Source organism: Ambystoma mexicanum, chromosome 8, assembly GCF_040938575.1.
Source record: "Ambystoma mexicanum isolate Mex_15411 chromosome 8, UKY_AmexF1_1, whole genome shotgun sequence".
Taxonomy (NCBI): domain Eukaryota; kingdom Metazoa; phylum Chordata; class Amphibia; order Caudata; family Ambystomatidae; genus Ambystoma; species Ambystoma mexicanum.
The window spans coordinates 468,282,199-468,305,753 of record NC_090929.1 but is presented as its reverse complement, the minus strand read 5'-3'; the positions used below and the strand labels follow the sequence as shown (position 1 = coordinate 468,305,753).

The 23,555-nt window shown below is 45.9% G+C and overlaps 1 protein-coding gene across 1 annotated transcript in view; it reads right to left on the bottom strand.

The window, feature by feature from the left end:
- Nucleotides 1-23,555, bottom strand: part of TTLL10 (tubulin tyrosine ligase like 10) — a 1,071,284-nt gene that overhangs the window by 954,716 nt on the left and 93,013 nt on the right. The window contains exon 4 of the mRNA XM_069610084.1: nt 15,397-15,586. Within this exon, the coding sequence (XP_069466185.1) occupies nt 15,397-15,586 (190 nt within the window). The remainder of the gene's footprint in view (nt 1-15,396; nt 15,587-23,555) is intronic.

Here is a 23,555-nt window from a genome sequence, read left to right as displayed (position 1 = left end):
TGTTCATTTCTATATGTCTCACTCCCCACGCTCCTACTTCAGTTATAATCTCACACCCTCATTAACTCTCTGTGGAGTCTGGCCTTGGGAGCATGACATGCTGAAACATCTCAGTGTTTCCAACCACAATCTAAGTGTAATGGTTTACTGTTAAATCATTCTCTTTAAATTAGATTCTGTCAGCCTAATCCAACCATCTCTCAAAGACGCTCATCAATCACACACTGATTTTGACCTGTTTGGACACCAGTATTGTTATGTATAAAAAATGGCAGGTTTTGAGAACTGCCCATTTTTGCAGGCAATGGACAGTGAGATGGGCAAAGAAAAAGTGGTTAGGGCGGGCACCGCTGAGTTTCTTTTTGCATTCGTATGGCTACTAGTTAATTAGAACAGGCGATTAATGGCGTCACCAAGTAAACCAGTATACACTATACTGGGTGTACCGAAGAGTTGCATAAATGTCTGATGGGAAAGAATTGCCATCAGACCTTGGGTCGCCAATTGTAGTGAAGACTACTGAAGGAAATTAAATTCATTCATATTAAGTAAATAGATACGTTGTAGAAAATTGTGCCTGAAGGCACAAAAATGCTCTTGAAAAAAATGTATCCAAAACAAAACTTTTAGTAAATTGATTCTTTACTTCATTTGTTAAGAAGAAGCAGAAATGATGTGCCAATGCATTTCGGACCTATACTTGGTCCTTCATCAGGGCGAATTTATTATCCATAGTTCTTCATGAAAAGCATAGATCACCATCTGACTGGAATCAGGCCTGCATCTCGTAAGAGCGTAATCACTGAGCTGGTCACTGGCGCCTCCTCCCCACTAGAGAGTCTTCTGGATCCTGCGCTCCTTCCTTTTTGCTGAACACGACGACACAGACACCAACATTCAGGTCACGACAGACTCGCCTCCAGTGAATGATGCTTTAATTACTGCTCCATAGTTTGCGCTACATTTTCCATTTCGAGATTCAGCTTTTGAGGGTGCAATGAGCGCGAGACCGGGCAGAGCCCCCAAAAACGACTGAGCTACCCCAGCTATTGCTTCATCCAATGGACAGTGAGATAACATTATTTGCCAAGGATCACCCACATTGGTTAAGCAGGTTATGTGGGGTTCTTTCACACAAACTTCCAGTTTGTTTTTCTACATTGTGTTAAGAAAATGTCACTATCCATATAAAATGACATTTTTTGCATGCACAACCACCAGCTATCATAGTCGTAAAGTGAGGTTTAAAAGGGGAGTTTTATTAATGCTCGCTTTCTTTGTCTAGTAACAGGGTCTTTGATATGTAAATTAACCGGTGTGCAGGGTTTTAAGTCCAAAACATTGTATAACAACTCCAATTACTGAAAAATGTACATATATGAAAAGACACTGCTAATAAAGGAGCATGTTAAGTAACTGCTGGGCTGTTATGCATGTCTATGCGAAAAGGATGAGCATACCCTCAGAATTTAAGAGGTTAAAAAAGTAATTGCACAAGCTTTCCAAGTCAATCTGTGCTCTATATACAAACTCTGAAGGGACTCCATGCTTATCAGGTGAAGACCACTTATCGAAACGGTGTTCCGCATCTAGTGTGCTGAGAGCTCAGGAGCTGCATGTCTGCCTCTCCTAAGGGAGATATTTTGTGCAATGCGGGCGGTGGAGAGAGGAGACAGGAGAGGGCACTGCTTTCCCCAGCAAAGCCTGAGAAGCGTACTCTTTCATTGAGAAACAGTGAAATGCTTTCATTTTCATTTTCACCTCTCAACATAGTTGAGTACCAGTACTCTCTTTGAGAAGTGCAGGTATTCAAGTGCAAAATAATTAGAAGTAACGGTACTGCGGGCCGGGTGGGTCCGGCCCATTTAAAGCACTGCTCACAACACAGAACTTATATTTGCTGTCCTATCTGCACCTCCCACCCCCAACAACACAGCATGCATGCCAACCCTTGCTATTTAGGTGGGCGACTACCGATTTTTCAATTAAAAATATTGCTATTTTTCACTTTTTTCCTTCATAAATAATTCTTACCGCAATGCATTCCTACCGGAAAATGTATTTCTACAAATGACCATAGATGGCATCCTGCCTCTGAGTCCTTGACAACACGAAACCTATACTCTGGCACCATCCACAACACTAAATCTGATACCTGGTATCCTGACTACATTCTCCAACAAGAGAGGACCTATACGTGGCATCCTGCTTCACCACACAACAAAGCCAATATCTGGACTTTTGATCCACACCCCAAAAACACAAACCCATACCTGGCATCCCAATTTTGGCACAGTCAGATAACATGATTTGCGAAACATCACACACTTTATTTAAGAAGTGAAAGCTGAGTGTAGTCAGGAGTCCACCAATCAGAGCTCAAAAAAGTAGAGCAAACCCCGGACAAGAAGAAGGGCTGTTTATTACAGCTGGGTGAGCACAAATCAAGCAGAACAGTGGATAGGCTCTGATCAAAAGGCTGACATCTGAATGGAATACGAACAGTAGTTTTATACCAAGAAATACAATGGCAAGTTGGAGAATTCACTTTTTCTATGTTTCCCAGGGATTTCATTGGTTCGTGGACATCACCTCCTCGAAGTATACATTGATTAGTGAAACGTAATAGAAGCAAACAGTTTAACAGTTTCCCATTACAATGTCTCCCCATGTGGTACCACATTTATTCACATCCCACCCCAGAACAACTTATTACTGAAGTAACATTTGTGCTGACCGCCTGAACTTTAATACACTGCCATTGGGTAGCACCATTGAGAACGGAACACAAGACACCCTGCAGCTGGTGTGAAAGGGGACATTCACACGATACCTGTTGGATGATGACCTTTGCAAACTCTGTGGTAGATACATTGGAGGATGGCCACCTCCCCAGAGCTCAAAAACTTACTGTCTGATTGGTTTTCCCAGGAACGCCGCTCCGTCCAGTGTTCCTCTCCCACAACTGCCCGCCAATGGGCATTGGCGGTCATGTGACCAGCACACTGGTACAGAGCCATTTTTCCCCGCTGCCATACTAGGCGGCTGGTTTGGCTGACCGCCCTATAATTACATCACCTTGTTCTAACAATGTTTTTTTCTTGTAATGAGCAGCTTAAGCCCCACCCCCTTTCGCAGGCACCTGTTGTACTAGTCACGTGTTTCAGATCGCGGTTTCCCAAATTCAGCCCGTCTCAAGGGAATTCCCACTACACGTGTTTATGATGGTGCTATTCTTCCCCCTCTCCTTCTTTAGCTAATCATAGGGCAGTGTCTCTGGACTGTGTGTACACCCAATGCATAATTACCCCTTTGTATGGGGTGTCTGTGGCTTAGAATACCTGTGTCATTTCCCATGTAGCTGCTCCCACAATCCCCCTTCTTTACTCTCGCAGTTAGTAGGTGCGTCACCCTGTCTGGCGCTGAATTAGCACCTTTAATACATTCCCCCTTCGATCGAGCTTTCGATCGAAATTTCTGTGTCTCTCATCCCTTTTCCCTTTTCCTTGTGCACCCACACCCTTGTTAGGCTGGTCATGTCCCCTTCCTCCTTGTATCCATCCAAATTTTCCCCAAAAGTCAGTATCTTTGTTCTATCCGGTGAACACTCTCCCAATAATGCTTTGCAATTTTCCAAGTCTGGTGGGGGTGTTGTGAAAATTATTTCTACTTTATTCTTTTTCATTCATACTGGGGTGTTCCTCACCTATTACCTCCTCAACCTCCATTTTTTGAAATGCCATTATGTAACCATTCTTATGCTGGTGGCATTTACATCAATGGATGATCAGATGACGAATGCATGTGATGATGAGGATCGGGACGAGCACAGGGACAGTTATCTTAAATGCTTATGCAAGCCAGTTGGTTGCCCAGGTGAATAATTAATCCAGCTAGGTTGCTGATGAAATGTCTTGTGTTTCTTTAGGCATTCTCTCATTTATTATTCTTATTTCCTCTAGTGGGCCTATGATTGTTCCATTTGCAGCATCATTAGCAGGATTTGCGGTACATCATGTGCTCCCCATTTTATGGCACACCCCTCCCATCATCGCTGTCATTAGATCCAAAATTAAATGATTTTGGAGGGTCATTAATCATTGGGCACGTAGCTCTTCACACACCACTTTGAGCCCCTTTTCGGTTGCATTTGCCAGTTGAAGCAGTTCGTACGTGTGATCTGCAACCACTTTGCATTGGCTGCCGCTTGTACCCCAGGAAGCAGGAGAGAAATAAAAAAGACAGACGCTGAACTGAACAATTGGAGATGGGGTGGAATGTTCTCTAGGCTCTTCGTGGATTCCAACGAGATGTAGTTGCTGCTGGGCCTTTTCTTCCTTGTTACCTTGTGTTTGTTTGTTTGTATTTCTGCTGGTACTTTCTCTTTATTCGCAAACAACTTATTGAGTGGTATCAAGTCTGCACGGGGCACAACTAAGGTAGGATTATGGAGGGTTATCAGTGCGCACACCTCCCTCCAGTCTGGTGTAGCTGGGCATATGCTCTCATTCCACACTCCTACCACCTCGACAAAAGGGGACTGCAGCTGTTATGTACACCTGTACATAACAGCTGCAGTCCCCTTTTGTCGAGCCTGCAACCAGTATTCAACCCCAGCATTATTGCTCCATTTGCTCTGAAACACAAAGAATACTGCGTGAGCGGCTTTATATTCTCTGGACGTGGGTTTTTGTTCATCCATGTTAAAGCATGTACATAACTGTTCTAAATTGTCTTACAACCTTCATTTATTTTCTTAACAACCCTTTCTTCTAAGTCCACCAGGCCTTTTGCACGGCACTGTGCCATTCCCCTTTCCCACTTTCAATTGTGCAGCACTGAACCCTGGATTTACATCAAGGGTCTCATGTGGTACCATGGCACATCGTACCCTGTGGAGTTCTTACAGTATATTCTTTTATGGACAGTGGGCACCTGTTTTCCCTTTTGTGCCACCTCTGTTACATATTCCAGAACCATGTGCTTACTCGTCTCCCCCTGGGCCACACTTTCTAGCTGTATGAAGTTGTCTTTGTAGATCTCCTCCCCCTCATCAATCCACTTTACGTCCACTGTATGCCCCTGAACATACCCCTAGTTCTGCACAAGGCCATATGTACCAACATCCTCCCTCTTCTGCTGTCACCTCCTGTGGCAAGAATTGCTTTAGTGTACCTTTTGAGGTGTGGGATGAGTGAGCACACATAGCATGTACCATTGGTTTTCCCCCGCCTCACCTTCTTCATTTCCACATACCATACATTTTCTGAGGCCAGGTCCACTCCCTCCTCGACAAATTTGTAGAATTCCTTTTGGCTAGTTATACTTCGCTAAGTGCGTGTCTCCCTATCATCACTAGCTGATGGGCCCAAGTTATCCTTCTGTGCTAAATGCCAGAAAAGAAGAAGGAGACAGAAAACAAAGATGCAGAACAATACAACACTTTTTACATTTACCCCAGTCTTCTCTTCAATGCCACCTCATCTTCTTTTCCCTCCTCCGTCCTCTATGTCTATTGTGGGTCTTCTGTAACACTTTATTATAGTACAAAATGTTAAGGAAATTTGGCTAATACTCCCCATCAAGTGATTCCTCCTCTTCCCGATGTGCTGCTGGTATCGCAACAAATGTCTGTGTGTTGAATCCATGCATGTCAGTCTTTTATTTTCACTGCTGTGGGTGTTGAGAAGACCCCGTCAAAACAACCACAAAACTGAAGCTCCTTCCACTTTCTTACTGTATTTCGAATAAGTACTTTGTCCCCTGAATAAAGAGGCTGTGTTTGTTGAAATGTTTGGTGAGCTCTTTGATGTTTGTTCACTCACTTGAAGATTGTTGGACCTGGCGAGAGATGTAGCGAAGCACATTGGTCATCCCAATTAAATAGTTTTTCCTTTCATTGCTAAGTACTTCTGGGCTATGTTTAGCAACTGAAATTGAACCTGAAGGAGGGACTGGCGCATGCATTCTCCTTCTCATTACAATTTCATGCCGAGTAAGCTGGTAATCCGGAGAAGGTACATTTTGAAGGGTGAAAAAGTGCAAGAGAGAGGCAAAAAAGCCAATTTCGCCACATAGTAGTTGTTAGCTTAACCAAGTGCTCTTTTAGTAATCCATTAATTGATAATAATAATAATTTGGCACTTATATAGCGCTACAAACCCTCAGGTATCTGAGAGCTGCTTATTATTACCCACGGTGTGTGGTGCTCATTTATCGACCTTGGAAGGATGAAAGGCTGAGTTTGGCTCCGCCGGGATTCGAACCTGCGTTAGCAGGCTCTGCGCGGATGTCAAAGCGAGCGCTCTACTCGCTGTGCCACTTAACCGGCTATTCTCTCCACAATCCCATTCGTCTGCAGCCGGTAAACCATGCAAAGTTTGTGTTTGATCCCTAAGAGATGTGTTATCTCCTCAAAGAGATTGTTGGCAAAGTGTTGGCCATTATCTGACCTTATCTCCTCACATACCCCATCTTGGGAATACTTCCCTCGCTAGGAACTTCGCCACAGATTTTGCATAATTCTTTGCACAGGGCCCGCCTGATGCCAACGTGAAAATTGACAGACCAGTACGACCAGGTACCTGTAGGAGGGATATCTTTCTTACATGTCAACATAATCCATATGCAGATGCTGAAAGGGCCCTTTCAACCGTGGTATTGTTCCCTGCAAAGTTTTTAAGTATGGCCAGGCAGAAACTGTTTCCAAGCCATACAATTTCCCATTAACTCGTTCACTTGCTTCTGAATGTTTGGAATTAACCATCCTTCACTCAGTTCTGCAGCTATGCTTTCTTTGGATGCATGGGTGGGGAAATGTAGCTGTTCTAAGGCTACATTTAACAATTTCCTGGGCAGTACAGGCTTGCCTGCGCTATTTTACTGCCAAATCATGTCCGTTGATGACTGAACATCCTCTTTTTATCCACAGTTCTTTTTCCTCTTTTGGCACCTCTTCTTGTAATTGTATTATGTGTACTATGGGGATTGTGTTAAAGCTGTCTCCCTTTCTTCCTCCCCACTCTTCTTCGTTTCTGCTGCGATAAGTGGCACCTTTTCCCCTTCTCCGGGGTATCGCTAAACTTCCCCTCCCTCCAGTAAATATGCTGCTGCTTTTGCTGCTCTGTCGGCCATTTCATTACCCATTGATATCCTGTCTTGTTTTCCTGTGTGTGCGCATCATTTTATTATGGCTGCTTCTACTTAAACTTTTAGGTCCTCAATTAATTATTTTAGTAGTTCTGCATGTTGTATGGGGGATCCGTCACTTCTTTTGAATCCCCTCCTTTCCCATGGTGCCAGTCCTGAATGGATAGTCGACGTGACACAGGCAGTGTCTGAAAAGATGCATGCTGCATGCCCTTCCGTCATTTTTAGTGCTCTTATCATCACCACTAATGCGATTGACTGTGCTGAATAATGCGAAGGTCGTCACTGCTGAGAGGCTATTACATACTCCCTGTTTATGCAGCACACTACTGCCGTACCAGTATGTCTCCTTCCTGTCTCTAGGTCAATACCTGATGACCCATCAATATAGACCATGTCTGCTCCTGCTATTTCTTCTTCTTTTACCTGTATGTTCCCTTCCATCCTGTCCATGTGTGCTGCACAATCATGTATGTAATCCCTTTCCTGTATGGGTTCTACTAGGTAGATTGCTGGTTTACACTTCGGCACCTTACCACCTCTATGGCTGTGTTGGTTAATATGACCTTATATCCCAATGTTCTTTGGGTAGTTAGTGTACTGTTCAATTTCTTAAGAATGGCGAATAATGAGTGTTCCATGTACATTACTAAGGATCACCCCATGGTAATCTTTGATGTCTTCTCAATTGCACATGCTGCAGCCGCAAGAAATTGCTCACAGGGGAAGTGTCCTTGCATTACTGGGTGTAGGCTTTCACTGTAGTAAGCTAGTGGTTGTTGTGTATGGACAGCCATCATCAATGAGCCATCTGAATGTGAGAACAAATAGAATTTTACACTGTAATTTGGGGTAGCTAACACTGGTGCATGTGCCAGTACTTCTTTTAGTTCTGTGAAACTTTCATTCATTTCAGATGTCCATTTTATGTCCCTCTTCTCTTTTTGTGCTTCCGTAAGGACCTGCAGTAAGGGTTTTGTGAATGTGGCATAATGAAATACCGATGCTCTGCGATAATTGCATAGACCTAGGAACTTCTGCATCTCTTTCACCGTTCGTGGGCGGGTGGTGAAATGAATGGCCTGTGTTCTTTCGGATGTTATCCTACGCCCTTCAATGGATATTATTTGCTCCAAGTACACAACCTCTTCTAGGCAATACTGTAATTTTGCCTTATCCACTGTATACCCTTTCTCTGCAAGAAGTGACAAAACGTGTGCGGAGTCTGTTCTACACTCTTCTTCTGTCTCACTGCATATTAGCAGTTCATCAACATACTGAACCACAGTGCTTCATTTTTGTACATTGCATAGATCCATTTGTATTATCCTAATGAAAATGCTGGGTGATTGACAGTACCCCTGGGGCAAACAAGTGTGTTTGAATCTAGTTCTGCGATATGTGAAGGCAGTCAGATATCTTGAGTCTGGGTGCAAAGGTAGAGAAGAAGGCATTTTTCAACTCACTAACCATGAAGTCTTTTGCCTTTGCTGGGATATTGCACAATATTGTGGCAGGATTTGGAACCACAGGAAATTCTGCTTCCACCACTTCATTAAGGGGGCGCAAATCCTGGATTAAACGCCATGACCCGCCCTTTGATTTCTTTATCGGATAGATCGCTGTGTTACAGGTTGATGTATATGTCTGAATTATTGCTTGCTGCCATAATGCGTGTGAGGTGGAATATATCCCTTCATCTGCTTCTCTGGTTAGTGGGTATTGTTTTGCCTGGGGCACCAAGGCCCCTTGTTTCAGTTTTATTTTTACTGCCCCAAACCCTTTCAGTACCCCCACACTGTGTGGGCCCTTCATCCACAACTCATCTGACACCCTTTTTAGATCTCCCTTTGTGTGTTTGTTTTCCTTCTTCACTAATTGTGTCAAAATGGGCACCATTTTTTCCAATATCTAACTGGGTAAGGTATCTGAATCTGGAACACCATCTCCCATTATTCCTCCTCATTGGCAATTCATCTGATACTCCTGTAATTGTCAACGTGGAATCAATGCACAGCACTGTTAGCCACTCCTTGTTGTCATCATGTGTTCCACACAAAATCACCATGTCTTTGCGTATAACTGCTTCTTCCAGCTGTAATACAATTGTTTTCCCCTTTAAGTCATCTTTCTGGCATTGTGGTCTGAATAGGAACTCCAAAGCCAGTCAGAAGACCTTCCCTGTATTCCCGGGACCCATCCTAGCAGAACTTCGACCCCGTACAGGAACATGCTGCTGTATAGTGGCTGTGGTCGCAAGGTGCCTTGCGCCTGAGCTGCCAAGAGAAGACCTGCTAACCGGGTATGGTAAATGCCGGGCGTGGAGCACCCCATCCCTTTCTCTTTGAATGATATGGTTGGATTCAGTTTGCTGAGCAGGCCTATCCCCAGTATACTGATGGGTGTGTCTTTGGAGTAGAGTAAGGGAGCTACAAAGTGTTGTGTCCCTATTGTTAATGGTAAATCCTTTGCTACTGGAACTGTGACCACTGCCCTAGAAAAAGCCCTACATATCCATTACTTTGTTTGATAACAGGAATCCCCACTCCCTGATGCAGGATTTGGTTGCTCCTGTATGTATGAGAAACGACAACTCTCTTGGTCCTATTTTCACTCTTGTTCCTCTTCGGGGTCGTCAGTTATGGCCTGGAGTGGACATGCTCAGACCTTCTGTGGGATCCCTATTGCTGTGTGGTTTTTGGCAGGAAGGGGAAAGGGTTCCCTCCTAACACGCTGACCCCAGTGTAATGATGCACCACGTTTTGCCCTGTGGTTCCACCTGCTACTGCGGGTGGCTCAACCATTGCTGGGACCGTTATCCTGCTGTCAGTTGTTCTTCCTTGGGGCTGCATTCTTCCGTGCTGTGCTGGCACCTGCGCTGGTTGTAACTGCTCTGGAGGACACTGCATCTGCTGCCACTGGAGGCCCTGCTGTTGTGCTACTTGGGTTGCCTGCGCCTGTTGCATAAATGGACAGGTGCGCACCACGTGTCTCATTTTCTGACATATGTAGCATAGTCCGAAAACCCTGTATCCTGTTGCTCGGTACCCCCCTCTCTCCTGTTGTTAAAAACCCTCTTTCTATATGAAAGTATACCCCCATGCATGTAATTCCCCTGTGGTGGTGTTCCCCATTGTGGTCCGTACTGCGGCTGCATGTACCCTCCTTGTTGTGGTGTTTGTCCTATGGGAAACCCTCCCTGTGCTGCCTCCACCACAGCGGCAGTGTCTGGCACTAACAGTGCTCCTTCCATGGTGTATTTGGCCAGTTTCCTTTGTACTCATTTGTTTTCTGCCTACGCTCCATTCTCGGCTGCCTGCCTCCCGCTCTCCTGCTTCCTTTTACAGTAATGTACTATTGTTGCTTATATATGGGCCAGCCCTTAGCTTCTATACCCACTATCTTATCCAAAGAAGCATTTACTTCTGTTGGCAGTCCATTTACTGGTATGTGAAAGAACAATGGTATGCATTTGTCCTGTGACCTTGCGTCTCTTGGGTCCATAAATCCTGAACTCGCTTTATATATTCAGCTGGGTCATAGTCACCTTTCATTTTATACGAAACCACTGTCCCTAGGTCATAACTATCTGGATACCTCCTTCTTAGAAACTCCCAGATATGTGCTAGACAATTGTTAAATGGAGCTCCGTCATGAGCATTGGTGCTCAATTTCACTCTCTTATAGCCAGCCTGATTCCAAATGTCATCTGCCTGTTCTCCTATAATTGCAGCAAACAAAGTTTGCATATCCCCTATGGCCAGCATCAACCCCGCTGTCTTTTTCTCGAGTACCTGTATCCATTTACTGGCCCCTGCTACGAGGGAAGGCAGGCAACATATTAGGTTGTCCCGGTCCATTGTTTGTCTAGTCCCAGTCTATTGTTTGCCAGGGCACATGATATGATATGATATGGCATTTCTAACACGGCTATACACAAGCACGATAATGGGCTCCCCCTCATCCCTTCTGTAGTAACGGCATTACCCGTGTCTTAGGTCCGGTCTCTCCTTCTCTGACAGCTTGTGTTAACCCCATTTTTATCTTCCCTGTTCTACTACGTAAGGAGGAGGACCAGTCCTTGTCACATTCGTCACTGTCCTGTCATTTCCGCTCTTTTCATCCTCTTCTCCTAAGTTTGTTGAGTGTCCATTCATCACTGTCCCCGCCACTCCCTTCGTCTCCTAATAACCCTTTGTCTGAGGCTGCGTCTTCCTCATCCCCTTCATTGTCTTTCTTTGTTTCTTCCTTTTCATCCTCTACATCTAATTTGAATGTTATTCTTCCTGATAGTCATTTTCCCTTATCCCCCTTGCTCTTTCTCCTCTATCACCCATTCTGCTTTGCTAAATAACACATCCACCTGTAGGCGCATATTCTTTTTGATATCTGCTGGATATTTTCTTTCGCCCCGCATGTGCACCTCCTCTCTTTGTGCTTCTTTCTCTTTTTCTCCCCATTGTTTTCCCCTGATCTCCCTTTGAGGGTTCCGACCGAGATTTAGTATACCCTGCAGCTGGTGTAAGGTCGGATATAACGCATAGGGCGGGGGCGTTGAGCTCGGTCGCCCCCTCCCACTGTCTCTTCTTTCTTAAATGTTTCTCCTTTAGTCTCCTTGTATAATTTCCAGAGACCCAATATGTTTTGCCTGCTTTTTAGTTTAGAGCTTTTATATTTCATTAATAGGTACGAGAACATATTTTCTATTATCTACTGTCAAATGTCCCTTCCCCTGGCCATGCATGGAAACAGTGCCCTGCAGTTTCCTCAGCCCACTGAACATTATATTTTAATAGTTTATTGTGATACTGGGGCAATTTGCGGCACATGTGGTCTAGAGGACTGTCCACATAAGCCATTATTTCCTTCCTTTTTATTCTACTACCCCATGTTCCCCCTCCTTCTGTTTTCCCAACTCTTGTCCTTTTTTATTCCCAATCACACCCCACAACATTCACTCTGACCCTCTGCACAGGCCCCACCAGCCACTCCACGCATTTGCAATGGCCCTCTCCACAGGCCCGACCACTCAATCAATGTTAGTACTTGAAAGCCCTCTCCACAGGCTCACTGTTCCCTATGTTAGCGCAAGAGTGTCCAGTGGCTAACCATGCATCACTGGCATGCTCCTGCTGTTGAAATGCAAAAATGATGCTATTTTACACAAGATACGTCTTGGTGCTGACTCGTCCACCACGAGCCCTTACCACTGAATAACTCTAACTACCACACGTGTGTCCCTATCTACAAAAAACCAACACAACTCATATTCCCAATGATGCGTCTATACAATTGCCTGCACACACGCCACCCCTGTCTATCAGAGTTCACCACACACTACACACCTCTCATGCTCTCCCACAGGCGTGCCCACACCAGTGCCCACTTCCTATCGGGTGGTACGCTCTAATATCTACACTACTACGGCGGATTGTCCTCCCTTCTCCGAGGATGTGTCCTATACATCTTAAAACGATTCTATCCCTCCCCAGCCATAGGCATGCACAATTATGCAGCGTCTTCTTGCATGGTTATACTCACATCGTGGAGCCTTAGGGTACACCATTCTAGAGCTGGAAAGAGAAGGCAAGTGAGGTGGAGCAGGAAAAGGGATGCTGGAGGGGGGTTCAGAAGACGGCGGCAGAGGAGTGAGGTGGAGAACAGGGGTAGGTGGCGAGGGAAACAGCAGAAAGAGAGAGGCGGCAGGAGGGAAATCTAAAGGAGAGTTTGATGGGTTTGAAAGTAACATCAAAGGGGAATAGGAGGAGTACATTCAGCAAGAGATTAAAGTTAACAACAAGGGGAAAGAGAAGGAGTACAATCAGGTAGTGATTGGAGCAGATATCAAGGGGGGGAAAGAGGTTGGGAGGACATTCAGGAGGACAGTGAAAGCGACACCAAGTAGAGGTTGAAGAGTGGGTTTAGAAGGAGGTCAGAGGAGAACATCAGAAATGAAAAGAGGAGGAGACACATCCCAACACTGAGGGGAACAAGTGGAAGAGAGATGGAGGTACAAGCATGTGGCGAAATAACAAGGAGGTGGGAGTGAGAGAGAAAAGAGGGAAGGAGGCTAGTGATACAGGAAAGGTACCACTGTGCATGAGATCAGTGTGATTTGTTTAGGAGGTTTACTAGTGAGGGGTGTTAGGGACTATGTTCAGGGCCCTAAATCAGGGAAGGTGGAGAAGGCGGCTGGACCAAATCTGTAAAAAAGATCAGCTAGCCAGCCTACTCTTGGAATCAGGGGGCTTATTTTGTTATTGTATTGTATTGTACTTGTCATTTTTATAGCGCAATTTTACCATTATTATAGTCTCAATGCGCTTAGTGGGAACACCTTTGAAGGACCAAAGTCCAGAGTGTTGGAGCTCTTGGAGTACGATTAGGATGCGTGTGTGCATTTGGCCAAAAAAGGCTAATCAGGGCTGGCCAGGCTCCGATAGAGAAGCAACCCATGCGGTCAGGCATCTGGATGGATGCTGAGAGGAGTAGGGGTTGCGTCAGTGTGAGAGACTCGCTATGTGTTCAGCATGCCCAAAATTGTCAGAGGTCTGTGCTGAATTCTGCTGTCAGAGGTGTTGAGGCGTAGTCAGGTGTAAATAGGCAGAGAATTATGTGACCAGCACGACCAAATATTGTCGTAGTCCTTGCTGTATACTGATGTGTGTGGATAGACATGCCTGTGGTCAGTGGAGTGGATTATTATACGTATTTTGCTTCCATTGATGGGACTTTGTTGTTAGGGAGCCCGCTCAGGTGCTTGGCTATTCTGTCAGTTCTTGCGGCTGTGATACAACGGTTAGCAGCAACGACAGTCTATGCTCCAACTATTTGCCACAGGATGTGCATGGGTTGTGCTTTCAGATTCTTCTAGGTGGGTTGCTGGCAAGTCTACCCAGATATCGTACCTTTACCAAGGGCTGCCCATCATATGGTTCATATTTGTGCAATACCTGCCCATGCCCCATTCCTTCCAGATCTGTGCTGAGTTGGTTCTCGATTGCCCCCCTTTGGTGTTGCACAGGGGACCCCCACCTGGCCTGCTGGTTCGGATATGACCATGGTGGGCCGACTTCCCATGGATTCCCTGCAGTGCATCCCAATCTGTATGATTGGGATGGTAGTGGTGGTGGTTCTATCACCAGTGTGTTTCTCCCACTATTGTTGCAAATTGCCTGTTTTCCGTACATGCCTGGTGCAGTCATTCATCAATTTTGTTACATTACATATATGAGTGCTTTGATTCAGCTAGTGGAGCTTGAGGGTAAGCAGGGCATGATATGAGTATGATAATGGGTGTGAGGTATCAAAAAGCCTATGCTTTTTCCGCTTCCCAAGCCCAATGCACAAGAGAATGTGGGTATCCAGGTGAGAGGCGGCCCTAGGCGTCAAGGGTGAGAAGTAGGGGGCTGAATATACTAGAAGGAAGCTAATAAAGAGGTGTGGGTCCACTCATAACCCTAAGACGTGTGTCTGAGAAGAGTGGATATCCACTGGGGAAAGAACCCCTGGATTGAGGACCACGACTGAGACTTTGTTAAACCTCGAGACTGTGTTGAAATCAGAGGCTTTTGTTAAGCCTAGAGACTTCGTTGTGTGTACCCCAGGTCAGAAATTGCCTGTTGCAGAATTTTAATTTTCCTTATTTGGCTTAGTCCAGACTGGAAAGGGGTGTTGTGGGAAAGCTACCCTGAGCTTTGGCACAATACTTGTATTCCGGAGACACTACCTTAATGAATTCCAGAGATAGCTAGGGGATTGGTTGTAAGGCTTCAATTTAATTTGGCAAACGTTTTGAATCCCTTCAATACATCTTTATTTCCACGCATCCTTAAACGTGTGTGTGTCTTGTGTTGTTCCTGCTAAGCCTTGTGACAGCCACAGACAAAAGCTGGCAGAAAAAGATCTCCTTCTCTCCCTAGTCCAGGAAAGAGCAGTGCACACCTACCTGCCCAGTAGACAGTAGGGAAAGCCATCCTACCCGTCCATGCTTAGTACAGAGTACCGGAAGAAATCCTACTTTCAACCACCCAGTATGGAGTAGTATAAGTCATCATAACCTCCCTGCTCTAGACAGTGTAGGGGTAGCCATCCTACTCTCCAATCAACCACCGATTAGAGGGCAGAACAACCCATTAAACTCTTGCCCTCACAGCAGAGATAAGTGGACACCATCCTCCTTTTCCCTGCTCAAGATAAAATAGTGTTTGTAGGTGTTGTTGCATTAGGCAAGAGCAAAGTGATTACCTGACACAGGTGCCTTGCAGCCACGTCTCCAGGGATTTAAAGTGATATTTCATATCACCATACGAGGTGGACACGAAGCGGTAGGAATCGAAGATTTGCACTGCTCCCATCTGCCAGCGAGCACCCAGCGTGCGCTGTCCCTGTCCCAGCCAGATCTCCACGTGGACCATGTCGTGGATTTGCTTTTTTCCTGGATTGGGAGGAAACCATAGGTCAGCCTTATATATTCCAAACACTTTTGAAGATTGCAAGGACAGATACTGACCTGAAGAAGGCAATGTCGTCCAAGTGAAATGCAACATACATACAATGATTCCATACACCTCAATCCATCTTTAATTACATGCCACGGAAGAGGCCAACCTGCTGAACGAAGGTGGAAGGCAGGCAAGGAAATATGGCCAATTCCTGACAGGTTAGTGACTCTGAAAGATCCATGCACCTGACTCAATCACTGACAGCAGAATGACTCGAGCCGAGCGACCTTTCAGAAGTGATGTCCTGCCAGTAATCCTCTCGGTTAAAATTACATACAAGCAAACATATGTGCAGTATTAGACTCGAAGCTTAGCACGCACAACAAAATGGGCTCCTGTTGGCAGGATTCATAACACAATTGTGATCAGCAACACCAGGAAACTGACGACTCCGATAGAGTTGGTGATTGCATATTTGTCATGTATACTGCCAACAGTAATACGTGTTAACCAAATAAAATAATTATAAAAAAATGAAACAACCTTTTTCTATCCTTGACTTATCTTACTTTTTGTATACAAGTGGAAATGAAGCCATGAAACAGTTTGTTTTAGAAATATATATATAATGCATTCACCCACTTAATGGACATTTTCCGTCCCTCTGAGAATCTTTTTTTATTCTTGATTGTATATCTGCCCCTGTTTCCATTCATTAGCGTGCTCCCTCCTTCCTTCAATTTTCATAACCTCTCTAGGGCACATTGCTTACACTTTTGTTGGGAGAACTTAATGCCAGAATTTGGAGCACTGGTATTCAAAACTTTTCATACCGAGCCCCCTTAAGTAAAAAATATTGTTTCTGGGCCCCCCACCGACAGGATGGTCTCCCTAGTGGGGCCAAAGGTCTGCGCAGGGGGCAGGCTATTTAAAATATAAGCATATTTTCTACAACTTATATTTTCTACCAAAAGCAGTCATCTTAATCCCTTTTCAAAGAGTCTTGGGCCCCCCTGGACCTCCTTTGGGCCCCCCTAGAGGGCCAGCGCCCCAGTTTGAACACCAATGCCTTGGAGGGACTTTGCAGACGGACACGAGGCAGTGCTGCTGTTGTCCATACGATACTTAAAGGTCATGTAGCTTTCAGACTCCAAATTGAACTGCTAAATACTGAGCAGAGGAAGTCATTGGATGTCCCCTGTATACAACACTGGTCCTCAACTTTATAGATCGATCAGAAGCCTGGGAAACAGGTTTGTCTTAACTCAAAATAAATTGGATTATGATGTTTTACTCTTTGCACTCTGTTGTTCCCATTATTCCTGGAGTTTAGAGTGCATTCTAAAATCATAACCTGTGCTCTAAAGTTGATGACGTCTTATTGCAGTATGTTTGCAAAAAGTGTGTTGTAAAAGGCACAATATTTTTGCAATGCTTTCAAATAATGTTCTTAGAGCAAGAACCCCCTCACCAAACGAGTCCGGTGGTAGCCGTGCCTATAAAACCACAGGCTGCCGCCAGACTTGTGGGGATTTACCGGCTCCGGATTTTCCGGAATTATCGGGGCATTACAGCCCCGGTGGTCCGGTAATTTCGGAGCTGGCATTCCGTTACTCCCCATTCCAATGGGAATGGGGGGTGTGAAACACCGGCACCATGCGGTAATGGTGCCGGTGTTTCCGCGGCCGGTGGCGTTACGCCCGCCAAGTCAGACCTAGTGGGTGCAACACCACATGGTCACAAAACTCGTAGTTAGCCGATCCGTCAAACGGTGCCGGTACAATTTTACCGGCACTGTTAAATGCGGACCGGCTAACTTGTAATGAGGCCCACTGTGTAAGTAATGGGGCTGGCACATTAGGGTCGCTCAGTGGACTATGGGTCTAATTTTATAACATTTTCCAAAGCTTCCTTTGATCCCGGGCCCCGACCTGCCTGCATAGTCCACGGGGTATCGCCGGAATATGAGGAAGAGGTTTACTGGACAGCTGCCCCTAAAGTACATTTGGTTTGATGTGTAATTGACTCATGCAGGTCGCACTTCGATATTTGTCAGTACTGGACGTCCAGAATGTATTACATAGCATAAGCCTGGAATATTAGGAGGACGACCCTTATTTTATGTGGGACGCGGTAGGAGAGAGCCTTTCCTTGCTCCCACATGAATCACATTGCTGACAAAAGTGGGAAATCACTATTCCAAATAATAATAATTTAGTATTTATATAGCCCCACGAACCCTCATCTGAGAGCGCTGCTTATTATTAACCACGGCGAGTGGTGCTCATTTATCGATCTTGGAAGGGTGAAAGACTGAGTTTGGCCCTGCTTCAGCAGGCTCTGCACAGATGTCAAGGCGAGCGCTCTACTCGCTGTGCTATGGTACCGGTATTGAATTACATGCATAAAGATGTGTCCTAATGGATAGCACAGCAACCTCCACTGGTGCGTTCACAGTGGTCTGCAACCTTCGGATCGCAAGATGTTTTAGACTACGACTTCCATGAGCCCCCACAATTGACTATGCTGGCTGGGACTGATGGGAGCTGTAGTCCTAAACATATGAGCCAAAGGTTGCAGAGGGAATATAGAACAGGTAACGCCTTGCTCCTTTCTATTTTTCTACCATGAAAGTCTCTCCTTAAATGTGGCCTTTGTTCTATGTTTTATTAATGACACGCTAATCTCCCTATTTAATAAAAGGCCTCTGGTTGGGATACAAGTTAGAGCATGTTTGCTTTCATAAAGATCTTCCCTCCAATGGGGCCTTTCTACTATGCTTCATCAAAACCCAGCTGGCCGCCATCTTTAATTTGAAGGGATCCCCTTATTGGGACTGAAGATCGAGGTTGTGGGTCCCTCCGGTCATGCATTGAAGGAGGTGGTACTCGACCCTTAAGAGGTGGATTGATTTTACCTGGAAGCCCACTTTACAAGTCATGCCCTACACAGCATCTGAAAGTTTTCTCTGTTCTCCAGTTTGTTTTACGAGATGTAACTTATTTTGTGAATCTTTGGGTCCAGATATGTATATCTGGCCTGGTAGCGCTGATAGTGCTATCCTTCAGCAGTTGGCCATTCTTAGTTTTGGGGAAGTAAGTAGAAAACTATAGATTGCAGTTGCAATCCTTGTTGGTGGTGTCCTTGTTGGTGGGTGTTTGAGGAAAATCGACATCACTGCCCTGGAAAGGGAAAGGAGAAATTGTGATGTCTGAATTGTTTGTATAGTGCATTGTACCTGCTTGTGAGTTCATTTCCATCGGAATATATGTTGAAGATATTTACTTCCTTTTGGTCTTGAATCTAAAGAATGTATTTTTATTTAACTCAGTGAGTTATCCCATGGTGCTGTTCTGTCGAAGTTCCAGTATCAAAGGGCTTGGCCTCTCAAGAAAGCTGTGGATTTTGAGGAGTGTCTTCGCCTTTTGTCCCTTCTCAGTGACCTCCTCCAGCTTCGTTCTTGCCGTTGTTCTCTTCGTTGAGCAGAATGTAGCTTGAAGAAATCTCATTCCGCTCAAGACCTCAATACCCTATTCTCCCTTCATGCATCATATGCTCTTCTTTGTTCTCTGCTAAACCGCAATACTATGCAGACCTTCTCCTCACCCTCTCTCCTTAATCCTTGCCATCTTTTTCACATTTTGTATCATATTCTTTCCCCTTCCCTCTTCTGATCACCCTCTTTCTTATTCTCTTTCTTCCTCCGACCTTGATAGCTATTTCACTTCTAAGGTTGTATTTCTCTTTACTTGTAATACTTCTTCTAATCTACCCTTTAATTCTTCTTCTTCTATTCTTCCCCCTTCTCTAATGCCCTATTTTCTTTCTCTTTCTGAGACAGATATTGTGACCTGCATATCCCAGGTTCACAGTCCGCTCCCTCTGACCGTTTACCCTCCCTATTGACTACGAAGGTCTATCCTTTCTCCCTACCTATTTGACACTTCTATGAAACACCTCTTTATCTATGGCTACTTTTCCTGCTGAATTTAAGCATGCGTCCATCCTCCTGATTTAGAAAAAACCCTCACTTGACCCCTCTTTGCCAAATAATCTTTGACCTTTTTCCCATCTTCCCTTTAGTTCCAAACTCTCTAAACGTGTGGTCTGAGTTCAGTGTTTTGCTCACTTAAATCATTTCCCCTTCTGCCCATTCACCAATCTGGCTTTCATTCTCATCACTCAACTGAGACAGCTCCACTTTATGTCACTAACTCTCTCCTTTTGGTATGCAATGCTAAACTTTCTTTACTTGTTCTTCTTCTTGATCACTTTGCAGCTTTTGAACCTGTCGAGCACACTGTCTTCCTTTCTACTCTTTCTAAACTAGGCTTTCAGGGCTCTAAACTCAACTGGTTAGAGGCCTATCTCTCTGGCCACACCTGTTCTGTCACCATTCCACACACAGTCCATTTGCTTTCCGCACAAAACACATAGTCACATGTACTCTGGGGAGACACAGCCTACAGGCACAGTCTTCCCCTGTCATATTCAGCTGGAATGTGACTGCCTGGGCGCATCAAAGCATCTCAAGGAGGGGGAAGGCAAACCTTCCTCCATCATGGGTAGCCTAATTTAAATATCAAAGGCCCCATGGATCTGCATTCCTTTTGTGCTCCAGCTGGTGGCAGTGCATACTAATGATATAACTGAAGCAAGCCTGAAGGGGCTTGGTTGCCGGAGTAGACAACAGGAAAGGCAGAGCTAACACCCCTTTGGTATGCAATGTGTCAACTTGAAGCTAGTTCCCATCCCTCTGTGTGAAAGGCAGTGAAATGCATGTCTGGGTCCACTATTTACCGTAGGCAAACCCATGCAGAGCTGACCCCTTTCAGAGGGGATAGGTATGTGGTTTGGGGGAGACAGGAAGTCTTCTCCCAGCACAAACTTCAAGGGAACCCTGCACTTTAATAAAGAGTCACAGAGGGCTCAGTTAACCAGAGAGACACTTTGATCTACAACAGCCAGGGAGATGGGTGGGACTTGGGTATATGTTGTCACCCCCTTGGCTGTCCTGTTGCAGAGCATTCTGGTCCTGCCCTCTTATATACAGAAGATTGTTGGTGGAGAACCAGGATTGCTTCATTAAGGTGGGCTTAGCCTACACCAATCACTAGGGCCCATTTGGCTTTAAAAGAGGGCTGAACCCCTCACTTAGCAGATCATCTGAAGACTTTGAAAGGAGTAAGAAGAAGGACTCATTTGGACCCGAGCTGAAGGTAGAGTCTACCTTACATCTTCTGCCGGTGAAGGAAGGCCAGGAGTTCCAAGGGGGAAGCAAGATCCCTCCCCTAAAAATCTCCCAGGGACCAGAGGGAGATACCGGACTCAGAGGACCCGTCCAGCAGCTCCAGAACCGGAACCCAGCCAGCACACAGCGTGTCCTGCTAGGTTCTACAAGAGAGCGTCATAGATGGGAAGTGCCGGAGAGCATCTGAACTAAGAACAAGGCCACTACCTACAAACACTCTCCTGAGCTTTGGGCCATCTGCCTTATAAGGACACGAACCCTGCGAAGAAGCTAGGAGGCGTGCCACACAGGCATCATCCAGCGTCCATCTTTTAAGGGCATTTTCGAGACAGTCAAGTTCTCTAACTGCATCCGGCTGCACCGCTGACTGTTGTCACGCCCCAGTCACCAGAGCCGTCCAAGATGCCTCGACCAAAATTCCAGATCCACCAACCAGCACAGAGACAATGATTCTTGGCCCCAAGCCACCATGCCGCACAGCCTGCAGACGTCCGTCCAGCCTCGCTTGCCAAACTGCCAGTCGCCTAGTACCCGCAGCTGTCTCCCACCACTAACTCTGTCCCCAGAGCTGCAAAGTGCCCTGGAACCACCTCAACGCTGTCCAGCACCAAGAACTGTTTCAGCACCAGGTAAATTGTGGTTCTGCCCCCCCTTGTCCTTCCCCGAAGGCCCCTAGAGATAGTTACGACCCTTTGCCCCCTTGGAGTGGAAACCAAATAATCTTGAATAGTAAGACTAATTACTTTACCAACTATCCTCCTGTCAGTATCCAGAGTGCATCCCTTTCCTTCGTGAAACTGTCCTTTGTGTTCCTTTACAGGGTGGGTTGTATTTTGTGGTGTGCTAGAACTGTCTGTTGCAGTCATAATAAGCTTGACTGTACAGTACCTTTTATCATTGGGTAATAACAGTATTTTCCCCGTGTTGCAACTAACCAACGATCCACAACCTTGCGGAGATAAGCCTGCCGTTCTGTCCACGTTACCAAAAATTGGACAATGAGGTCTTATAATTCACATGTATTCCAATTTGTTCGGACCCTAGGGAGCTTGCAAAGCCTACCAGCAGTTTTTCGAGTAAACTCCAGAAAAAGGCTCAGGCAAGCACACCCAAACCGGAAGAGAAATCGGCAGACAAAAAAGTAAACAAGGATGGGAAGGACAAAGGTCCAACCCAATCCTCTTTCGAAGTCAGGTCCCCAAAAGAACAAAGAGAAACCACCAAACTCTAGTTCAGCTGTGCACACCAAAAAGAAGAGCGTGAGCACCCCTAACACTGGGACATCTGCGTTCTCACCACCCAAAGGTGGTTTTGTGTGTAAGGAGCTGGGCTAAAGGAAAAGGGATCCTGCTTGCAAGGGCTTACCCAAGCAAGCCATAGTGAATGTTGGACTCATGGAAGAGGCCTCATTAGTGTGGGCCTCTCAGAGGAGGATTTCCCACTAGGCCAGGGAGTGGCCGAATGTGGATTAGTTACACTGAGTGGGAACGGTACCAGATCTCCAGAAAAGACCCCAGCACCCAATAATACTGAACTCTATCTAGAGCACATGTACATCAATGGGCACAAAACTCCTGCAGTGTGAGACACCGCAGCTAGCGTCACCACTGTCACCCGGCAATGGGTACAGCCAGGCCAGTATATTACTAGGTCTGATTTCTGTGTAAGTGGATTTGATGTTAAGAGTAAGTGCCCCTTGGCGATAGAGTTGAGCTGGTGAGGTGAAACGACCCAGCGCCGTGCAGCAGTGAAAGACCCCATCCCTGTCCCATGTCTGTTGGGTAATGATGTTCCTGATCCCAAAATAGTTGCAGCGGCTAAACGATCGAGAGCCAAAGAGATCGCCATATTGAATGCTCTCAGAGCCTTAAGGCCTGGAGTACTTCCAGAGGGTGTGTTGGAGGGACCGACATGGCCAGTGGCCCCCAGTTCAGTTCCACAGACTACTGAGTCACCTACTCCTGCGGGAGAGAGGCTAGTAGCCACAGAGGACCCTTCTTTGGTAGCAAGGGACTCAGTGATTTCAGAGTTGCCTGGTGCAGCGCAGGAACCCAAGGTGGAAGACCCTGTGGGCTCAGATCTGAAGGGCCTGCCCAAGCTGGATGAGTTTGCATCAGCTGGGGGCCCAGATCAGACTGACTTCTACACAGCCCAGAAAGAGTGTCCCACTCTGGCGGGTTTGCGGAAGCAGGCGGAGGAGCAGGCTAAGGGCCAGGCCCCTGGACTGTTCAAAGTGTCCTGGGAGGATGAACTCCTATACAGTGAGCCAAAGGGTTCTGAGGGAGAGGACAACAGAAGGTTGGTGGCTCCCCGATGCCACAGAAAGTTCCTTTTGGATTTGGCTCACCAAATTCCTTTAGCCGGTCACTTGGGAGTGACTAAGACATCAGACCGATTTTGGCTGTGCACTTTTACTGGCCGCAGTGCAGCGTAAAAGATAAGGAATTTGTCTGGTCCTGCCCAACTTGTCAAGCTTCTGGCAAGTCAGGTGGTGCCATAAAGTCCCCCTTAATTCCACTACGCATTGTTGGGTAGCCTTTCGAGAGAATAGGCATAGAACTTGTGCGTCCTTTGGATCCTCAAACCAGCTCAGGGAACAGATACATCTTGGTGATGGTAGTCCACGCCACAAGGTACCCAGAGGCTTTCCCTTAAAGGAGCATCAAAGCCCCTGTGGTTGAGAAGGCCCTGATTGGGATATTCTCCCATCT